Genomic DNA, 15,634 nt, shown 5'->3' with positions numbered 1-15,634 from the left:
AATGTCTCGGCCTGCGGCCTCGACATTTTATCGTTGGGTTGGACTTTATATACCAGAAGAGCCCTCGTACTCGGGCTTTATCCTATACAAAGATAACATCTTAACAAAAAGAACAACGAATATTGGCATTTCAAAGGACGCGTGTGCGCTCTCGAAAAAAAGATTCCTCTGAGAGGGGAAGTGAAAAAAAATATGCCAGAATTCAGAGAGTTGAAAAGAGTCAATCTTCCCCCCCCCCCCCCCCCCACGCCTCCCGAATATGTATAATGTTAACGTCCCATCTCGTACCCGGGCCTTATTGCTTGCCCAAAGGGTAACGCATATTGCACACGTGGAAGTCCGGGTTTGAAGAGAGCGCCATCATTGCTCAAGGTTAGTGCGAGCACCAAAGTTTACATACTTCATAGGGAATAACCAAAGGGCCCCCTTTGGAGTGTCAACTGGACCAATGGAGGAACCAAAGTACCTCCATGCTGTACCACAGTCCGTGTATGTAGAGAATGTGACCGTACTCTAACGTCTACGTGTATACCACATTCAATGGGACACTCAGAGTGCTTTTCGGTGTGACCACATTGTCCTTGCATTGTCTGTCATATGACGGCATGACCTTTACATGATCGGTACCACCTAGAAATGTTCCTGTACAAACATTTCCTCCTTTCTTCAGTCGGGTTGTTCGCCGTTCCCTTTGCCGTTACGTTGTTTGGTCTCATTGCTGGTTCAGAAGCTGTTGTTCGTATTCCAGTATCGGGCAGAGGTCAGGAAAAACGCTTGGGTGAGTCTGTCAATGTCAGTTAGATTCCCCTACTGTCACTATTCACGAAGGGTGTCCGCTGTGTAACAACAAGCAGAACAAGGCGTTATTGACTCCAGCCTCTATTGTGGCCCGACAAACAAGGCTACCCACAGTCTTTCTATAAAACGGACTTTGCTCTAGCCATGGAGCTACCGAAAAAGATCTGCGAGACTTGGCTTTACCGACTATAGGCTTCCTGTGGTAGTTCTATAGGTTGTAACACAGGTACAAAGTACAATTATGTACTCTTACAGGGGGCTTCGCGATCACTGGTTGATTTAAGCACCTGTGGGTTGTAACACACAGACACACAGCCCTGCCAGGAAGAGCTACCCCCAAACCCGTGGAAACCAACTTGGCGAGGTCAAATTCACAGTGATATATGTTATGTATATGCATGGATGTAAAAAAAAAAAATTACATCCATGGTATATGCACAGTCCCTCCATCCCATAGAGGGACTGTGGTATATGTAATGGGTCTCCCGACTTCGTGCAGGACTAGTCAGCACGGTATTAAAAGCAGACAGCATGAAAGTCGCGTGTTGTAAGGTATACAATGGACATTCCCTGTAACACAGGCAAAAATCACGGGCGTTATGTTGACCGGGTAGTTTGTATAAGAGTAGTTTATGCTATGAGCAGTATGAGGTTTATGGCTACGTTCCGACGTCCTGATATGTAGCCTTATCACACAGGTGAAACGGACATGTCTGGTCTGCAAATAAGACTGCCCGTTGTAGTCGAAAAATAAACACGAGTCCTACAGTCAGTTACCTCATTCAATAAGGCTACACATGGATCCGGAGCTAGAAACGTTTCTAGCTCCATGGGCTACATCACAGAACGTCGGATCATAGCATAAACTCATAAAATAGCATAAAGTACACTTTTACGAACTACCCGGTCCACGTAACGCCTGTGTGTTCAGCGTACTGCCTCTCCACCACAGGGTTAAAAGTAGTAATATTGTTAAAATCAAAATCACCCCGTTAAAGGCAGGAATCTCGCCTGAAAACACCATAGATATGGACCCACAGCTAGCCTAACACAGGCGATTGTGGGCATAACTTTTACTCATAGGAAACGATGATCTAGGAAGTTTTGCGACGGCTCCTAAATGCTATCACTGCAGTACTACCCCGGATCAAATTACAGTCTCTGCCATGGAGAGTTTTAGCTATATTGTACAACCAATTGAACCAAACAACACTGAAACAAAGACATCTAGTACTTTTGTGTAGCGAAGCATCCGTGCCATTTTCTCGCGAGTTTATCCCTACCGGTTTTAGAAAACGACTATCTTCTGGAAGGCCCACTCCGTTTGGCAAAGGGTTGGGGTATTTACGCCGGGAGAAAGATGTAGAGATGGAAGCTGATGAGAGCGACTTTCGGATAATTTCTTTCTCAGAAACACAGTCTGACACGTTAGAGGAAACTTTGCCGTAAGCCTTGTCTGTATGTATAGAGCATGAGATCCGAAATGACAGACATTCTATAAGCAGTAAATAACATGTCAAGCTCCAGAAATCTCACATTGTGCCTCTTTTGACCTATAGTAACCTGTATAATTAATTGTATGATCGAAAGAAACCGAAGAACTTTTTAACTTTTTGTATCCAACTTAACTCTTTATCCCCAGATCATATCAGTGTCACCTTTGAAATTTGTCTCAGACTTTCTCCAGTTTGCTCAGTCTCCAAATAAACTCTTCATCAAGAGTTTATCTATTCTTTAAATTTAACAGATTCTTATGGCTGGGACAAACTCTTTCATCGAAGCAATCATGGGAATTATCTTTCAAATATCACAAATGTTGTAAGCGGGCAACAAGGAAAACAACTTGTAAGTACATGTGTAACGCCCCTCCCTGTAGAGATTTTATCTCGAAGCGTCCCTCACGTGGCCAAGACGTGTGAAGGTCATTGACTCAGATCGTACGAGAAGCAGATAAGAGATAGTGTGATAGTTTAATTAATTATTGGTTAAGATTTCATTGAGAACAATCGAGAATGGGATATTCCATGGTGTGATCTTATTTAATCTTAAGAAACAATCAAAGACTGGCGGGAAAATTACCACGTGATAACTTTTGTAATTATGTAAGTTTAGAGATGTATTTAACTTTGTAGAGAGCTTAGACTAGAGAGAGACGAAGACTTGAGATCAGACCGTTGACAGTGAACGACACGGTCGCCATCTTGCAATAAAGTACAAGGTTGTGTTAAATCTACATCTTGGTTTGTCGGCTTCAGTTACTGAAAGCATTACGATCCAGGCTGGTACCTCTCAACTCGTAATTCCCCTAACTACGAGCGCAACACATGTATTACAAACCATTTGTTCGTGTTCTGATGATTAGAAACACAGCCAGCTCTGTTAAAGACGATCTCAAGAAGTCTTTCGAAGGGAAGGCTCGATCTTAGGGATTAAGCCGGTCAAAGTTCAAATGCGAAATTCAAGTTAACTCACCTGGTTTTTTTATGTAGCCCGAAATGCGAAGTGTTCGAATTTCGAAATATTCACAATCCAGACATGTCATCAACTGGCAACGTGTCTGCTACATAGTTGTGTATTTTTTCACCGCTGTTTTCCAAACAAAAGTTGACAAATATTCCACCCCTTATTTCTATCCCAGAACCTTTCCGGCAAAAGCTTAACAGTTCAAATCATAAAATGATGACATAATTTGCTAACCTATGATTTATCACCATTTGTCTAGACATTTCAGAGCCGAGTTATATTCAATAAAGTTGGTAAATGTGGCAGTCGTGTTGTTCTCGGAATATTTGACGAGTTATCTCGGCGCAATGGGTTTACATTGTACGACACAGGAATTGGCAATGAGACACACATACCACTGAAAGGGCAGGTGAGAAAGAGATCCGATAAAAATGACGCAAGATCCGTCGTTACATTTCTAATCAATCAATGCATCGACCAATCAAAGCTTTGCAAGATGAGCAGAAAATTTGACCAATCAAACACTATGAAATCTTCAGTGATTCTGTCAATACAGTAAGGGGTCTTCCCCCTCTACTGTATATTTTGATCTACCGATATTTTCTTCAATATTAGTTGTGTGATTGAAACATAGTAAAAGTTTATTATGTCTTCCGATGTAATTAAAAGTAGATGTTTTGCTTTGACGATGGTCACCATAATTTCAGTTACATTTGATTTCAGGTGGAGTTGGTCAACATGGTTTCAGAATTAGAAGCACCATTTATATTTGAGCGTCACTTCCACTACATCGATTTTGAAAAGTAAGTCTTGAAACAACAACTTTCTTTAATCGTAAACATAAATTTACGAGTATGTCCGTTCGCGTAACACTGCTTTACATCAATAACATTCCATTGCTGTACTCATGCGCTATACATAGATCATGATCTGTAACGTATTTATCACTCTTAGCAGAGTTAGGTCTGATGCCAGAATTCTCGTTTTTTTGTAAAGGTTTGGTGCCATTCAACCAATTTACATAAATATTATTCGTGATCCCATCAGTCGGTTTACATCCCAGTATTATTACAAGAGGTTTGGAGATGAAGTCATTGACAAAGTTTATAAAGGCCCTGAAGAGTATTTAAATATGGTGAGTTTGATTCTCATGATTTTATTCAAAGAAATGTGTACTTTGGAGACATATTGCCACACAATCTACATTCAAACACGTTGTTGTCTTCGCAATTCTACAGCTTTTCTATACTCGGAAGAAAGTGACACTCTAGACGAAAGGATAGCTGTCTCGTATGTTGGTTTACATGAAAGAATGTTGTTGAATGTGAATTCCAAATATTTGCGAAGTTCTCGGCGTCTCCATATAATATTTCAAAGTAATCAGGTATCCCTGTCGATTTGCAACGGAAATTACTGAAATATTCTTTTTTCAAAAGGCATAAAATGAAGAACCAGGCTTTTACAAGTGGAAAGTATTCTAAGAAGCTATCTTTATTTTAATTTAATCATCTTTTGTAGTAGCTCTAAATATATTCTCCAAACAGACAAACAACGTCCAATAGAGACAGAAGCAATCAGATTTCACTTCATCATTAACTATAGATTTAATTTCATGATAAATTCTGTATTTAGCGAGTTTCTCATTTCTGTCATAGTTATCGAAAATATAAGCAGTGCAAAGAATGCATATATAATTATCAATAAATCAATTCAAATGTGATGTGTATCCATCATTCTATAAAAAACACGATTGGAACTAATTTGGGATAATTGGATCTTCATATTTTTCAAATTTCTCAAAAATGGTAGGCGCCCTATAGCTGAATGCCTCAATATTACAAATTACTGAATAAAAACAAGTGTGTAACGTAAAAAGAAAAGCAGATGAGCTTACATTTGCAGATCTTAAAGACATTACTTCACCATCCAATTATCCCAAATTAGTTCCAATCGTGTTAAAATAAACTGAAAAGGAGCATGCTTGTGCCTTTGATAATGACCTTCATTAAATGCTATTGATATTGAGCATGCGCGGGAGGCTTAACCTTCTTGACTTACATATTCTTAATCTATTGTTTTCACAGACGATTAACGAATGTGTCTTATCCAACAACAAAGAGTGCAGCTCACAAAAACTGTTTTACATAGTCCCATTTTTCTGCGGGCAAGATGATCGTTGCAGGTAGGTTGTAAAACGATTTGACATGTGATGGTTTTAGAATTTTCTGGAAGAAAGTGCTCTTCCAGCTTATGTTTTCCTGTCATGTTATCTTATTCTCATTGAGTAAAGGAGCGATTTTTAAGTGTACACAAATAATAATTTTACGACACCAAGTCACTGTCATCAATGGCAAATAAATCTTATATATATATATATATATATATATATATATATATATATATATATATATATATATATATATATATATAAGTAATAGATTTCATTACTTTGTACTTGAAGTAATCTGTTTATATATATATATATATATATATATATATATATATATATATATATATATATATATATATATATATATATATAGTTAATTGTTTTCTGCCAGACAAGGCACTTTTCCTTTGGTAAATTAGTAGGTTCTTGCCAGTCCAAAATGCAGACTGGATCGCCCATGAATGAGGTTAAAATTTGACAATATTATGGCTGTTTGGGTAATATCTTGCCTTTTTTGTGTATACTAATTTTGGAAGATGACGACCTCTCAACAATAAACTCAACAAATAAGCAGCGTAATTTGTGTATTGGTATGAAATGATGCATCCTTAATAGTCTGAAATTTCCACGTCTATGTCTGAAACATTCAATTCATAGAGGTCAACAGTTTGTACTTCCACAGGTAGATATAGCTCAATAGTCGAGGAAAGTAACCGTTCTTAGATATCCTCAATGCCAATCTGAGAGGACTTGATTTTGTCCGATTCTATGAATTTTATATTGTTCCACGTTTGGTTAGTGCTTAAAAGGCTTTATTTATTAACAGGAAGCCGTCAGACTGGGCGCTTGAGAAAGCCATGGCAAACTTTGCAGACAGATTTTTATTCGTTGGGTTTATCGAAGAACTTAGAGCCACGCTTCAAGTTCTCCAAGAGCTACTGCCAGCGATGTTCAAGGGCGCAGTGCAGATCTATGATCAGACAGGTGAGTGTCATCAATAGTATCGGTGAGGGGAACGCGATGAACTTGAATTTGAGCAGTGAAAGGATTGAAATGAAAAGCGAGTTGATATGTATGCAAATATTACATGACATCAATCCACGTCACTTGGTCTTTCGTGACGCGAAAGTTACGTCAGAATTATCTATTTACATGTGATTTCAATGTAAAAATCCACCTACCTTTATAAATTACTTGTTCTGAATTTATCTCATAGCTGCCATAGATACCATGAAACAGCAGACGACATCTCGGAACAAAATACCGCCAACACAAGAAGTCAAGAAAATCATGCGACAACGAATGCGAGAAGAGTATGAGTTTTACGCGTTTGTCAGAAAATACTTCTCTCGCATCAAGAGTCAATTGGGAATCTCTCCAAAGAAGAGCTGACATTAGCAACATCTGTCTGCAATCTCAGGCTCTACACCTGAAAGATGAAGTTCTCTACCACCATTTTTATCAAGGGGAATCCATGTGAGACCATTGGAGACATTACAACCCCCGAAGACGAAAATTGATCGATTACGCCAAATTCAGCTTCGGAGTTCAAACGCATGCTGTAAAACAAGATATAACAGAATACAGCCTGCTGTTATCAATAGCCATACTCATTAGCATCTTGTGTCACAACAGGTGTTCCACAAGGCTCTTTGATTGGCAGACTGCTGTTTGTACCAGGACTTGCCTGGCGTTCTCAGTGGCATTGGTACTTTATGTTTAGTGTATGTTGATAGTGCCAAATTGTACCATAGACAGTCTCTACTGTGTATTATTGTACCGTACAATCAGGACACTTTTGTGTTCTTTAATAATTCACATAGATGACGCAGCACTTGAAAATTAAAATTAAATCTATGAAGACGTAATATTGCTAGTTTTACGGACAAAAATGAGAAATTTATTGATTACAACTACGGCATTGTGGGAATTCTCTCTCTCTCTCTCTCTCTCTCTCTCTCTCTCTCTCTCTCTCTCTCTCTCTCGTATGTAGTATAATTGGTTTTGGTATAACTCCTTAGATGAGTATAAACTGATATAAAAGACACTGTTCTCAAGGCTGTAAAATGCTGAGAAAAAATTCCGATATTTGAACTTAAAGACCCTTGATGTTAACTATGCAATAAGCCATCTAGGGTATAGTAGTGGGGTCTGGTATCCTTGGCAAAACACATCGATAAAACTGAACGACTACAGCAGAAATGTTTAAGGTTCTTATGTTTTAAATCCAATGTAACAGATTTCCACCACCGTTTACTGAGGGAAGACAAAAGTTCTCAGATACCTGTTTTATTTGTAAAATTGTCAATGCTTAGAACTTCTGGATACTGAGCAAAATACTGAGCAGAGAGTTACAACTCCGTGTTACGTTTTGTTTCTGTGCCATAGGAATAACTTTGAGGAAGCACATGTTACTAACTGTAATGACATTTGTAAAGTGGATCAACGTATTGATTTATCTATTTAAACTTTCATGTTTTGTAACATACTTCAAAAAATCCGCTCGTATCTTATTCGGAGTTACCCTTTTACTATAGCTTCCCCTCCATTGTTGTTGCTTTCCTTGTTCCTTTTTTGTGTCCCTTCTTAATTTTTTATAGTTACTTTTAATAGTGCTTGTTAATTGTCTCCGGTCGCTTGTTTACTGAAATAAATAATGAGAAAAGAGACTTTTGCAATTTTGTATAATATTGCCATAACACTTGGGTTCATGTGCCCTGCTGCGAGGCAATAATATTTTTATTACATGCCTCTATGACGTGCTGGGCATTCTCAAATAAGTTTACCATTATCGGTCAGCATGGAACAGATTTTAGCGAAAGTAAAAAAAGCATGGATATTTTACATCTAGCGTTAAGCGTCTATACATTGAAAAACGGAAAACGTCGAAGGGCTGCGCCGGACGGGGTAACTATGGAAACCAGTCAGTACATCGTTCACACGGCCCGCTAACTCCCCGGATGTTCCTAATGAAAGCAATGCAATGATTTGCACTCACATCGAGGCACGTAAATATTCTTTCTGATTGAGAAGTTCTACTTATCACATGCATCTGATCTAACCGACACCATCATAAGTGAACTGAAATGCGAAAAGAATGCCCGATGGAAAAGGAACAATGCTTATCATCGAAAGTGCCCCGCCATTTAGCATGTCAGTTGATTGAAATAAATAAGACTTACTCACATATGACTGAAAAAATTTATAACTATGGGTCAAAATGCGTTGAAATGCATTTGTGTGTATGTGTACACATACAGACATACGATAGCGCCACTATCAAGGGGTCTTCGGCTCATGGGGCTGGGGGATTGTTCGGCAGTCGAGATAGCGCCATCACTGGTTAGTGCGTGTATTAAATTCTTCTTCAGAGGTGTGACCAGCTCACCCTACTACATTGACAGAGATGGTACGGCATTAACATGTTCCCCACCGCCCAGCATAAACACCATTTCCTCTCGTCTTTCGGAAAGTTCGCCGTTCCTTTTGCCATTGCATCGATGGTGATCATAACCAGGTCCGATGCCATCATTCCATTTCGAAACGAGGGACATGAACATCGGTTAGGTGAGTGTCCGTATATTTTAGTTTCACTATTAACAGAAGCCTATTAAAACTGATTATTCATGCTTGTGTATATCTCGGACAATACTGTTTGATAATGGAGTCTTTTGAAATGCAGACCAATTACAACCTCTCGTTGGTTACGCAATCAAGAGTCTTGTTTATGTTTCTCTGCAGTTCTACCACAGATCAAATTTCAGGCACGGTTGTAGAGATTTTGACTGCTTGCGTACATGTAAACTAGAATTTGGAATCAGGCTGTGATCCAAATGCAGAAAAACTAGGCTTGGATTTTGTGTCACTTGCTTGCAAGTTATGTGAAGTAGGCCTATTGATACTTTTTTGTTGTAAAAGCATTGCATCTTCTAAAAGCCCGCTCACTTTGGCGAAGGGCTATAGTAGCTAATTGAAGATTATATATACTTTGTACATCTGTAGCTGTTTATGCAGAGGTCAGCTAAGACCGACTTCGACTGTATTACGTAAGAGTGACTTCCATCATTACCTTCTCGGCAAAAAGCCAGAAACGCTGGAGACATCAGTTGTTTTTGAAAATCCATTATGCATTTAGGCACTTGGTAGTGATAGTTCTATAAAAGAGTAATTCACAAGACAAAACATTAGAAAGAATACAGCATACCTATCTTGACCCATACTACTACATGCGTTTAAATAAAAGGAGAGAATTTCTGAGAAAAGAAAGATTGAATCTATCCAATGTAACTGATCGATTACCTCTATCTCGAATCAGATAATACTGTTTCCTGGATCACATCGGTGTTATCTTGGAATTTTGTATCTTTCTTATCAGTTTGCATGACTTTGAATGGTTTTATATTTCAAATAAAAGAACCCTCACGTTATTAGAGTCTTGGTGTGACTGAACTTTTACAGACGCTAATGGCTTGGACAACGTCTTTCAGACCAGGCATGGAAATAGTGCGCAAAATTTCGCAAATGGAAAACAACTTGTAAGTATACCAGTCCTGTGTTTACAAGTCGTTTCTATATGCACTCTGATAACAACACATTCTTGAGTTTAAACTACAGCCAGCTCCTTTCCAGCTCCGTGATTTTAACTCAAGCACTGTGCATTCAAGAAAAGCCACTACAAGAAATGTTGTAACAGAAGAAAATAACAATTTAAGGGATCAAACTCGCTAAAATACGAAGTTTAAAAAAACATTTCTTGTATTTTTGTTTTGTCGAGCTCGAAACTGGCGGTATTTTAAATTAACGGTAAGCTCATTTGACAGTATTTAAAAATGTCAGTTTGTGAATTATCTGAATGTTCATGAAGTTCAGGTAGATACTTTTCACACACAGGTGTGTCTTTTCCAACTTTTTTTCCTTAAAAAAAATATTTTGAACATTGATTGCACCATACAGTCAACGATCTTTTCCTCATTTGAACGCTAAAAACTTGAAGTTCTCCCAAAATAGAAGTTCAATTGATTCGTTCTTTTGACATACTTTAAGATTCTGAAAACAAATCACAGATTCAAAAAATAACAGCACTGAAGACAAATGACAACTGGAGTGACAAATATGTTGATATTTGCAGTGATTAACCGACAAGGGACACCGGACACTTATAACACACCACCTGCTCGATAGTTGTATCTGTGGTTAGAATTTAAAAATAGAAAATGAAATCTACCTAAGATACCAACAACCAAATATCAAAGTCACTTACTGGTTGTTCCAAAGTTTTTTTTTATTTTCGATCATCGTCACATTTTCAAGATCAGTGGCATATTTTACTATTTATCACATGAACTGGCCTGAATCGCCAACTGTGTGAAGCAGAACAGGGCGGATTAAAAATCCTAACAACCCCCGTTCTACTACATCATCAACCGGAACTTTTTTCCTGCACTGGTACAGTTCATACATGCACACCGCGGCGCTCTCCAAGCTGCCTGTCACCTTGTAACCTGCATGTTCAGATATAACCTTACGAGCACGCTTCACATCAGCAGCATGTCAGCCTTTAGCCTGTACTCGTTTATTTCGTGAAGCCGCACAACTTCTCGCCGTCAGCTCGAAGTTGTATGGCTCCTCGAAAAACACTCGTATACGAAGACGTCAATCTGGGAACAGTCAAAGATACATGCATACATACATACATACATACATACATACATACATACATACATACATACATACATACATACATACATACATACAGACAGACAGACAGACAGACAGACAGACAGACATTGTATTTTCCATTGATCCAATTAAAAGCTCTAATTTGGTCACATACGACAAAGATTGATCAAAAACATAATAACATGATTTACTTGCCTTGAATCTACTCACTATTTCAGCATCCTCAGAGTCGGATAATTTATAACAGAGTTGGTAAATGCGGCAGTCGTACTGTGCTACGAATAATCCAGAAGCTATCCAAGCGAAATGGGTTTGCTTTGTATGACTCGGCAATAGGAAACCAGACACATATGACACTGGAAGCACAGGTGAGAAGAGATCAGATTAATATCGACTTAAGATCTATCGATAAATCCCAATCAATCAATGCAATGATATATCACCAATCAATCAATGCATCGACAAATCATAGGTTGCAAGTTGAGCAGAATATTGTGCCAACCAAACCATATCTTTAGTGAATCTATAAATGTATCATTTTATTCTTGTTTCAGTTCCATGTTAGTTCTGAGATTAAAAAATACTAGTTATTTTACCACAGTGACTTCTTCCTATACACATTTCAAGATAGTTCACACCTGAATATTGAGGGACCAAACTTTCCCCAAGGAAACTTACGCCATTCTCTGTCGAAATCACGAACAAAAAAGCAAGGGTCATCGTGTAGGATTAGATACCAGAGAATTACCCAATATTTACTGGCATTTGAATTCAAAATGACCGCAACCCCTGCGTAAAAAATTTTGGAAAGTTTTTAAAGTTTTAAAATTTACTCAAAATGAGCTCCAACAAACGGTAGACAAAATGTATTGTAAAAGTTTGAGAGTCCGAATATCAGGCCCAGATAGCTTTCTACGTTAAAGGTAGATTTTTCTCTTACTGGCTTTGAAGGGCATAACTGTGGTTAGATATTTCAGTTAGTGATAAGCTTATCCTTGTATTTCGTTTCTTATACATTTGACTTTCAGGTAGAACTGGTCAACTCGGTATCTGAATTAAAAGCTCCATTTTTATTTGAGCGTCACTTCCACTATGTTGATTTCAAAAAGTAAGTAATAAATATTGATTTCATTTTATCTGAGATAAATGTTATTGAGTTATTGATGTCCATTGCTTGATCCTAAATGCTTCACTCCTGCTCCATGCAAAGATCATCTTTAAATAATACGCGTCTCGAAAGCGACTTTTGCTCAAACTTTCGTTAATGAAATTTCAACCATTCTCTTAGCAAATCAAGAATAAAAATCAGGGGTCACCGTGCAAGGTTTAGTACTAGTGAAAAAAAACCCCAAAATTATCTAACATTTACCGATATTTGAAATTCAAGAGGACTTAAATTTGAAAAGTTGGAAAATCTAAGACAGTGAAAATTTTTCTTACTCCAAGGGCTTTAGATCAACAGCTAATTAACACGATTGGAACTAATTTGGGATAATTGGAAAGTGAAGTAATATCTGTTTAATCTGCAAATGTAAGCTCATCTGCTTTTCTCTTTTAGCAATGCACTTGATTTTATGAGTAATTTGTAATATAATTGCACATTCAGCTATAGGGCACCCAACACTTTTTGAGAAATTTGAAAAAATATAAAGATCAAAGTCTCCCAAATTAGTTCCAATCGTGTTTATTGTAAAAAATGTGGAGTCTTAATATTGGTCCTCGAGGCGCATTCCGCCCTAAGTATGGTCTCCAAATTCTCATTCGTAAAGGTTTGGCGCCATTCATCCAGTGTACATCAATATTATCCGTGATCCCATCAGTCGGTTTACATCTCAGTATTATTTCAAGAGGTTCGGAGATGCAGCCACGGAGAGAATCTTCAAAGGTCCTGCAGAGGCTTTAAATATGGCGAGTATACTCTTTATTGTTTTAAAGAAAACTGTTACGGAGACATATTTTCATACAATACCTTTTGTGGATGCGGAAGAAATTAACACTCTAACCGTAAAGTGAGCTGCCCCGCATTATTGGTGAGCGCACGGAACAACATTGAAAGTGAATCTGATATAATGCGAGGTTGTTGGCAACTATTTTATCTAGTGAAATATTCCAAGATGATCGGGTGTCCCCGTCGATCCATTCCTTTCAGAAACGCATGAAGTAAATCTGCGGACTTTTGCACTTGCATATGTACAATATTCTGCCAAGTTTTGACACTTCAGGACAACTTTTTAGTGATGGTGAATCTGTAAAGTTCCCGGATTAAAACGTATTGAAAACCTCTTGCTGATGAAATAAACGCATTCATTGTCATGCATTGTCCGAACAGAGCATTCAACGGAGATGTAAAAAAAGCTTTAACTTCGCCATTCCATGATGGATTTGATTTTACGGTACATACTTTTTGTAGCCATGGACGGTTTCTCATCTGTATCACCGTTCTTCGGGAGTACATTTGCTGTACAAAGAATGGCCTTCTACTGAGAAATAAATTCAAACAATCTGGGAGTGCACAAAAAAAGTACAGCTGCGAAATGATAAAAAATGCTGATGCCATTGGTAATTACCCAGATAAAATATTGTTGATATTGAATATGCGTGAAAGGTTTTTCTTTCCTTAGGCTAACTGAACATACATTTAATCCATCATTTTCACAGACGATTAATGAATGTGTCTTATCCAACAATTACGAATGCGGTGCCCAAAAACTTTTTTACATAATCCCATTTTTCTGCGGGCAAGATGAACGTTGCAGGTAGGTTGTGAAACATTTTATTGAGACCTTTGATATGAATTTGGAGTACACACAAATCAAAACTTTTGTTCTTCTGTAGGCCCCTAGGCCTTATGTGAACAAGTATTACAATGCATCCTCGTCTTAAAGTAGCAAGTATGTGCCTGAAAGGCTAACTCCATTAAGGTCGGCAATTCTTGTTGCTATGATCAAATGGTTGACATCACGTTAAATATATTTCTAAATTCAGAGATGAGTAACTTATCTTCAATGGTCATTCTGACAGTGCTCGGTGCTGCCCTGTCCTATGCGTGAATTTCAAATTGTGTAACTTGTGGCCAGTGTTGAGAAAACTTTTATTCATCAACAGAACGCCATCATACTGGGCCCTCGAGAAAGCCATGTCGAACTTTGCGGAAAGATTTTTATTTGTTGGTTTTATCGAGGAACTTAGAGACACATTTCAAGTTCTTGAAAAGCTTCTGCCTGCAACGTTTGAGGGCGCAGTACAGATACATGACCGGACGGGTGAGTTAAAACTTAAGACTCATAGTGATGTCAATTGCGTCGCTGAGGGGACCGCACAATAAATGGTACACGAAAGCGAGGAATGAAACGATCGAATTGAAATCGAAGCTACTACCCGTACAAATACTTACATCAGCGGAAATCGATGAACTAAACTCATTGTATTAAGAAAGTTTCAGTCGAATTTCGATCATCGATTTACAGAAAATTTAAGATACAACATTCTAACCTTTAGGATAATGTGCTGTCCTTTCTCTCCTATAGTTCAACTAAGTAACATAAGCCAACGGACGACATCTCGTAACAAAGTACCGCCAACCGAAGAAGTCAGGAATATCATGCGGGAGCGAATGCGACATGAGTACGAGTTCTACACTTTTGCCAGAAATTATTTCTCTCTCATCAAGAGTCAGTTAGGAATCTCTCCATAGAACAGCTGGCGTTTCATGTTTCTCTGTCATTTCATGGTGCATCCATGACCGACAAGGTTCACTTTTCGTCACTTCCGTTGAGGAACTTTATATGAGATAAAGAGCGATGTAACTGCATATAATCAGGCACCCAACAATAGAAAACCATTAAGTGAATTGAGAGTTCAAAGTTCAGTTAACAACATATGGTATTAATACTAGATCTTTTGAAAAAAATTGAATAAAGACTTTTCAAATAGTGGACTTCAACACATATTTTCAGTATAACTTGTGTTATCTGAATTGTCTTCTGAATTGAGAGAACGAACGACAAAGATTTCCATAACTACTTCTGTCCAGCAAACCACTCATAGTGCACATAAGATGAGAGATCGCCAAAGACAGTCGAGCAGCACGGGGAAACATGTAACTGTTAGCAGAGGGATGACGAATATAAGATACATCTGGCATACCGACACCATCAGACGTAAAATGGGATGGAAATAAGAACCGTATGATGGAACAGACACAACATATAAATCTATAGAGCCCGTGTCATTTATAGCGAGTAGGATGTATGTCAATATGTACATATAAAAGCCAACGTTATTAAAATCAGATGTAGAGATGGCGACGCGTCCACCTTTGCCTGTTCTGCGCTGTTGTCGTTAGCTATAGGTATAGTCTCAGTGAGACGACTTTCAGCTCATGACGGCGGGTATCATCCAACGAGAACAGCAAAGGAGACGCAAAGGTGGATATGTCGCTATCTCTACATCTGAGTTTTAATCAATTTTGATATCAATTTATCTAAAGGGACATGGGACACACACACACACACATACACACAC

General features: G+C 38.2%; 2 protein-coding genes across 2 annotated transcripts; both read left to right on the top strand.

The window, feature by feature from the left end:
* The first annotated feature begins 320 nt into the window (after window positions 1-320).
* LOC139142769 (uronyl 2-sulfotransferase-like) lies at window positions 321-8,098 on the top strand. The gene is made up of 8 exons (XM_070712885.1): window positions 321-778; window positions 2,546-2,643; window positions 3,521-3,670; window positions 3,985-4,064; window positions 4,258-4,396; window positions 5,346-5,443; window positions 6,258-6,415; window positions 6,648-8,098. Exons 1-8 carry the CDS (start codon window positions 637-639, stop codon window positions 6,821-6,823), a joined length of 1,041 nt encoding a protein of 346 aa, XP_070568986.1. The 5' UTR covers window positions 321-636; the 3' UTR covers window positions 6,824-8,098.
* A 686-nt stretch (window positions 8,099-8,784) lies between these two features.
* LOC139142768 (uronyl 2-sulfotransferase-like) lies at window positions 8,785-15,057 on the top strand. Its single transcript, XM_070712884.1, has 8 exons — window positions 8,785-8,998; window positions 9,890-9,966; window positions 11,329-11,478; window positions 12,139-12,218; window positions 12,880-13,018; window positions 13,769-13,866; window positions 14,216-14,373; window positions 14,638-15,057. The coding sequence occupies exons 1-8, from the start codon at window positions 8,854-8,856 to the stop codon at window positions 14,802-14,804; spliced, it is 1,014 nt and encodes a 337-aa protein (XP_070568985.1). The 5' UTR covers window positions 8,785-8,853; the 3' UTR covers window positions 14,805-15,057.
* Window positions 15,058-15,634: the final 577 nt, after the last annotated feature.

Source organism: Ptychodera flava, chromosome 10 (genome assembly GCF_041260155.1).
Source record: "Ptychodera flava strain L36383 chromosome 10, AS_Pfla_20210202, whole genome shotgun sequence".
Lineage (NCBI taxonomy): Eukaryota > Metazoa > Hemichordata > Enteropneusta > Ptychoderidae > Ptychodera > Ptychodera flava.
Note: the sequence above shows the minus strand (reverse complement) of the source record. Positions and strands in the feature narration are given on the sequence as shown.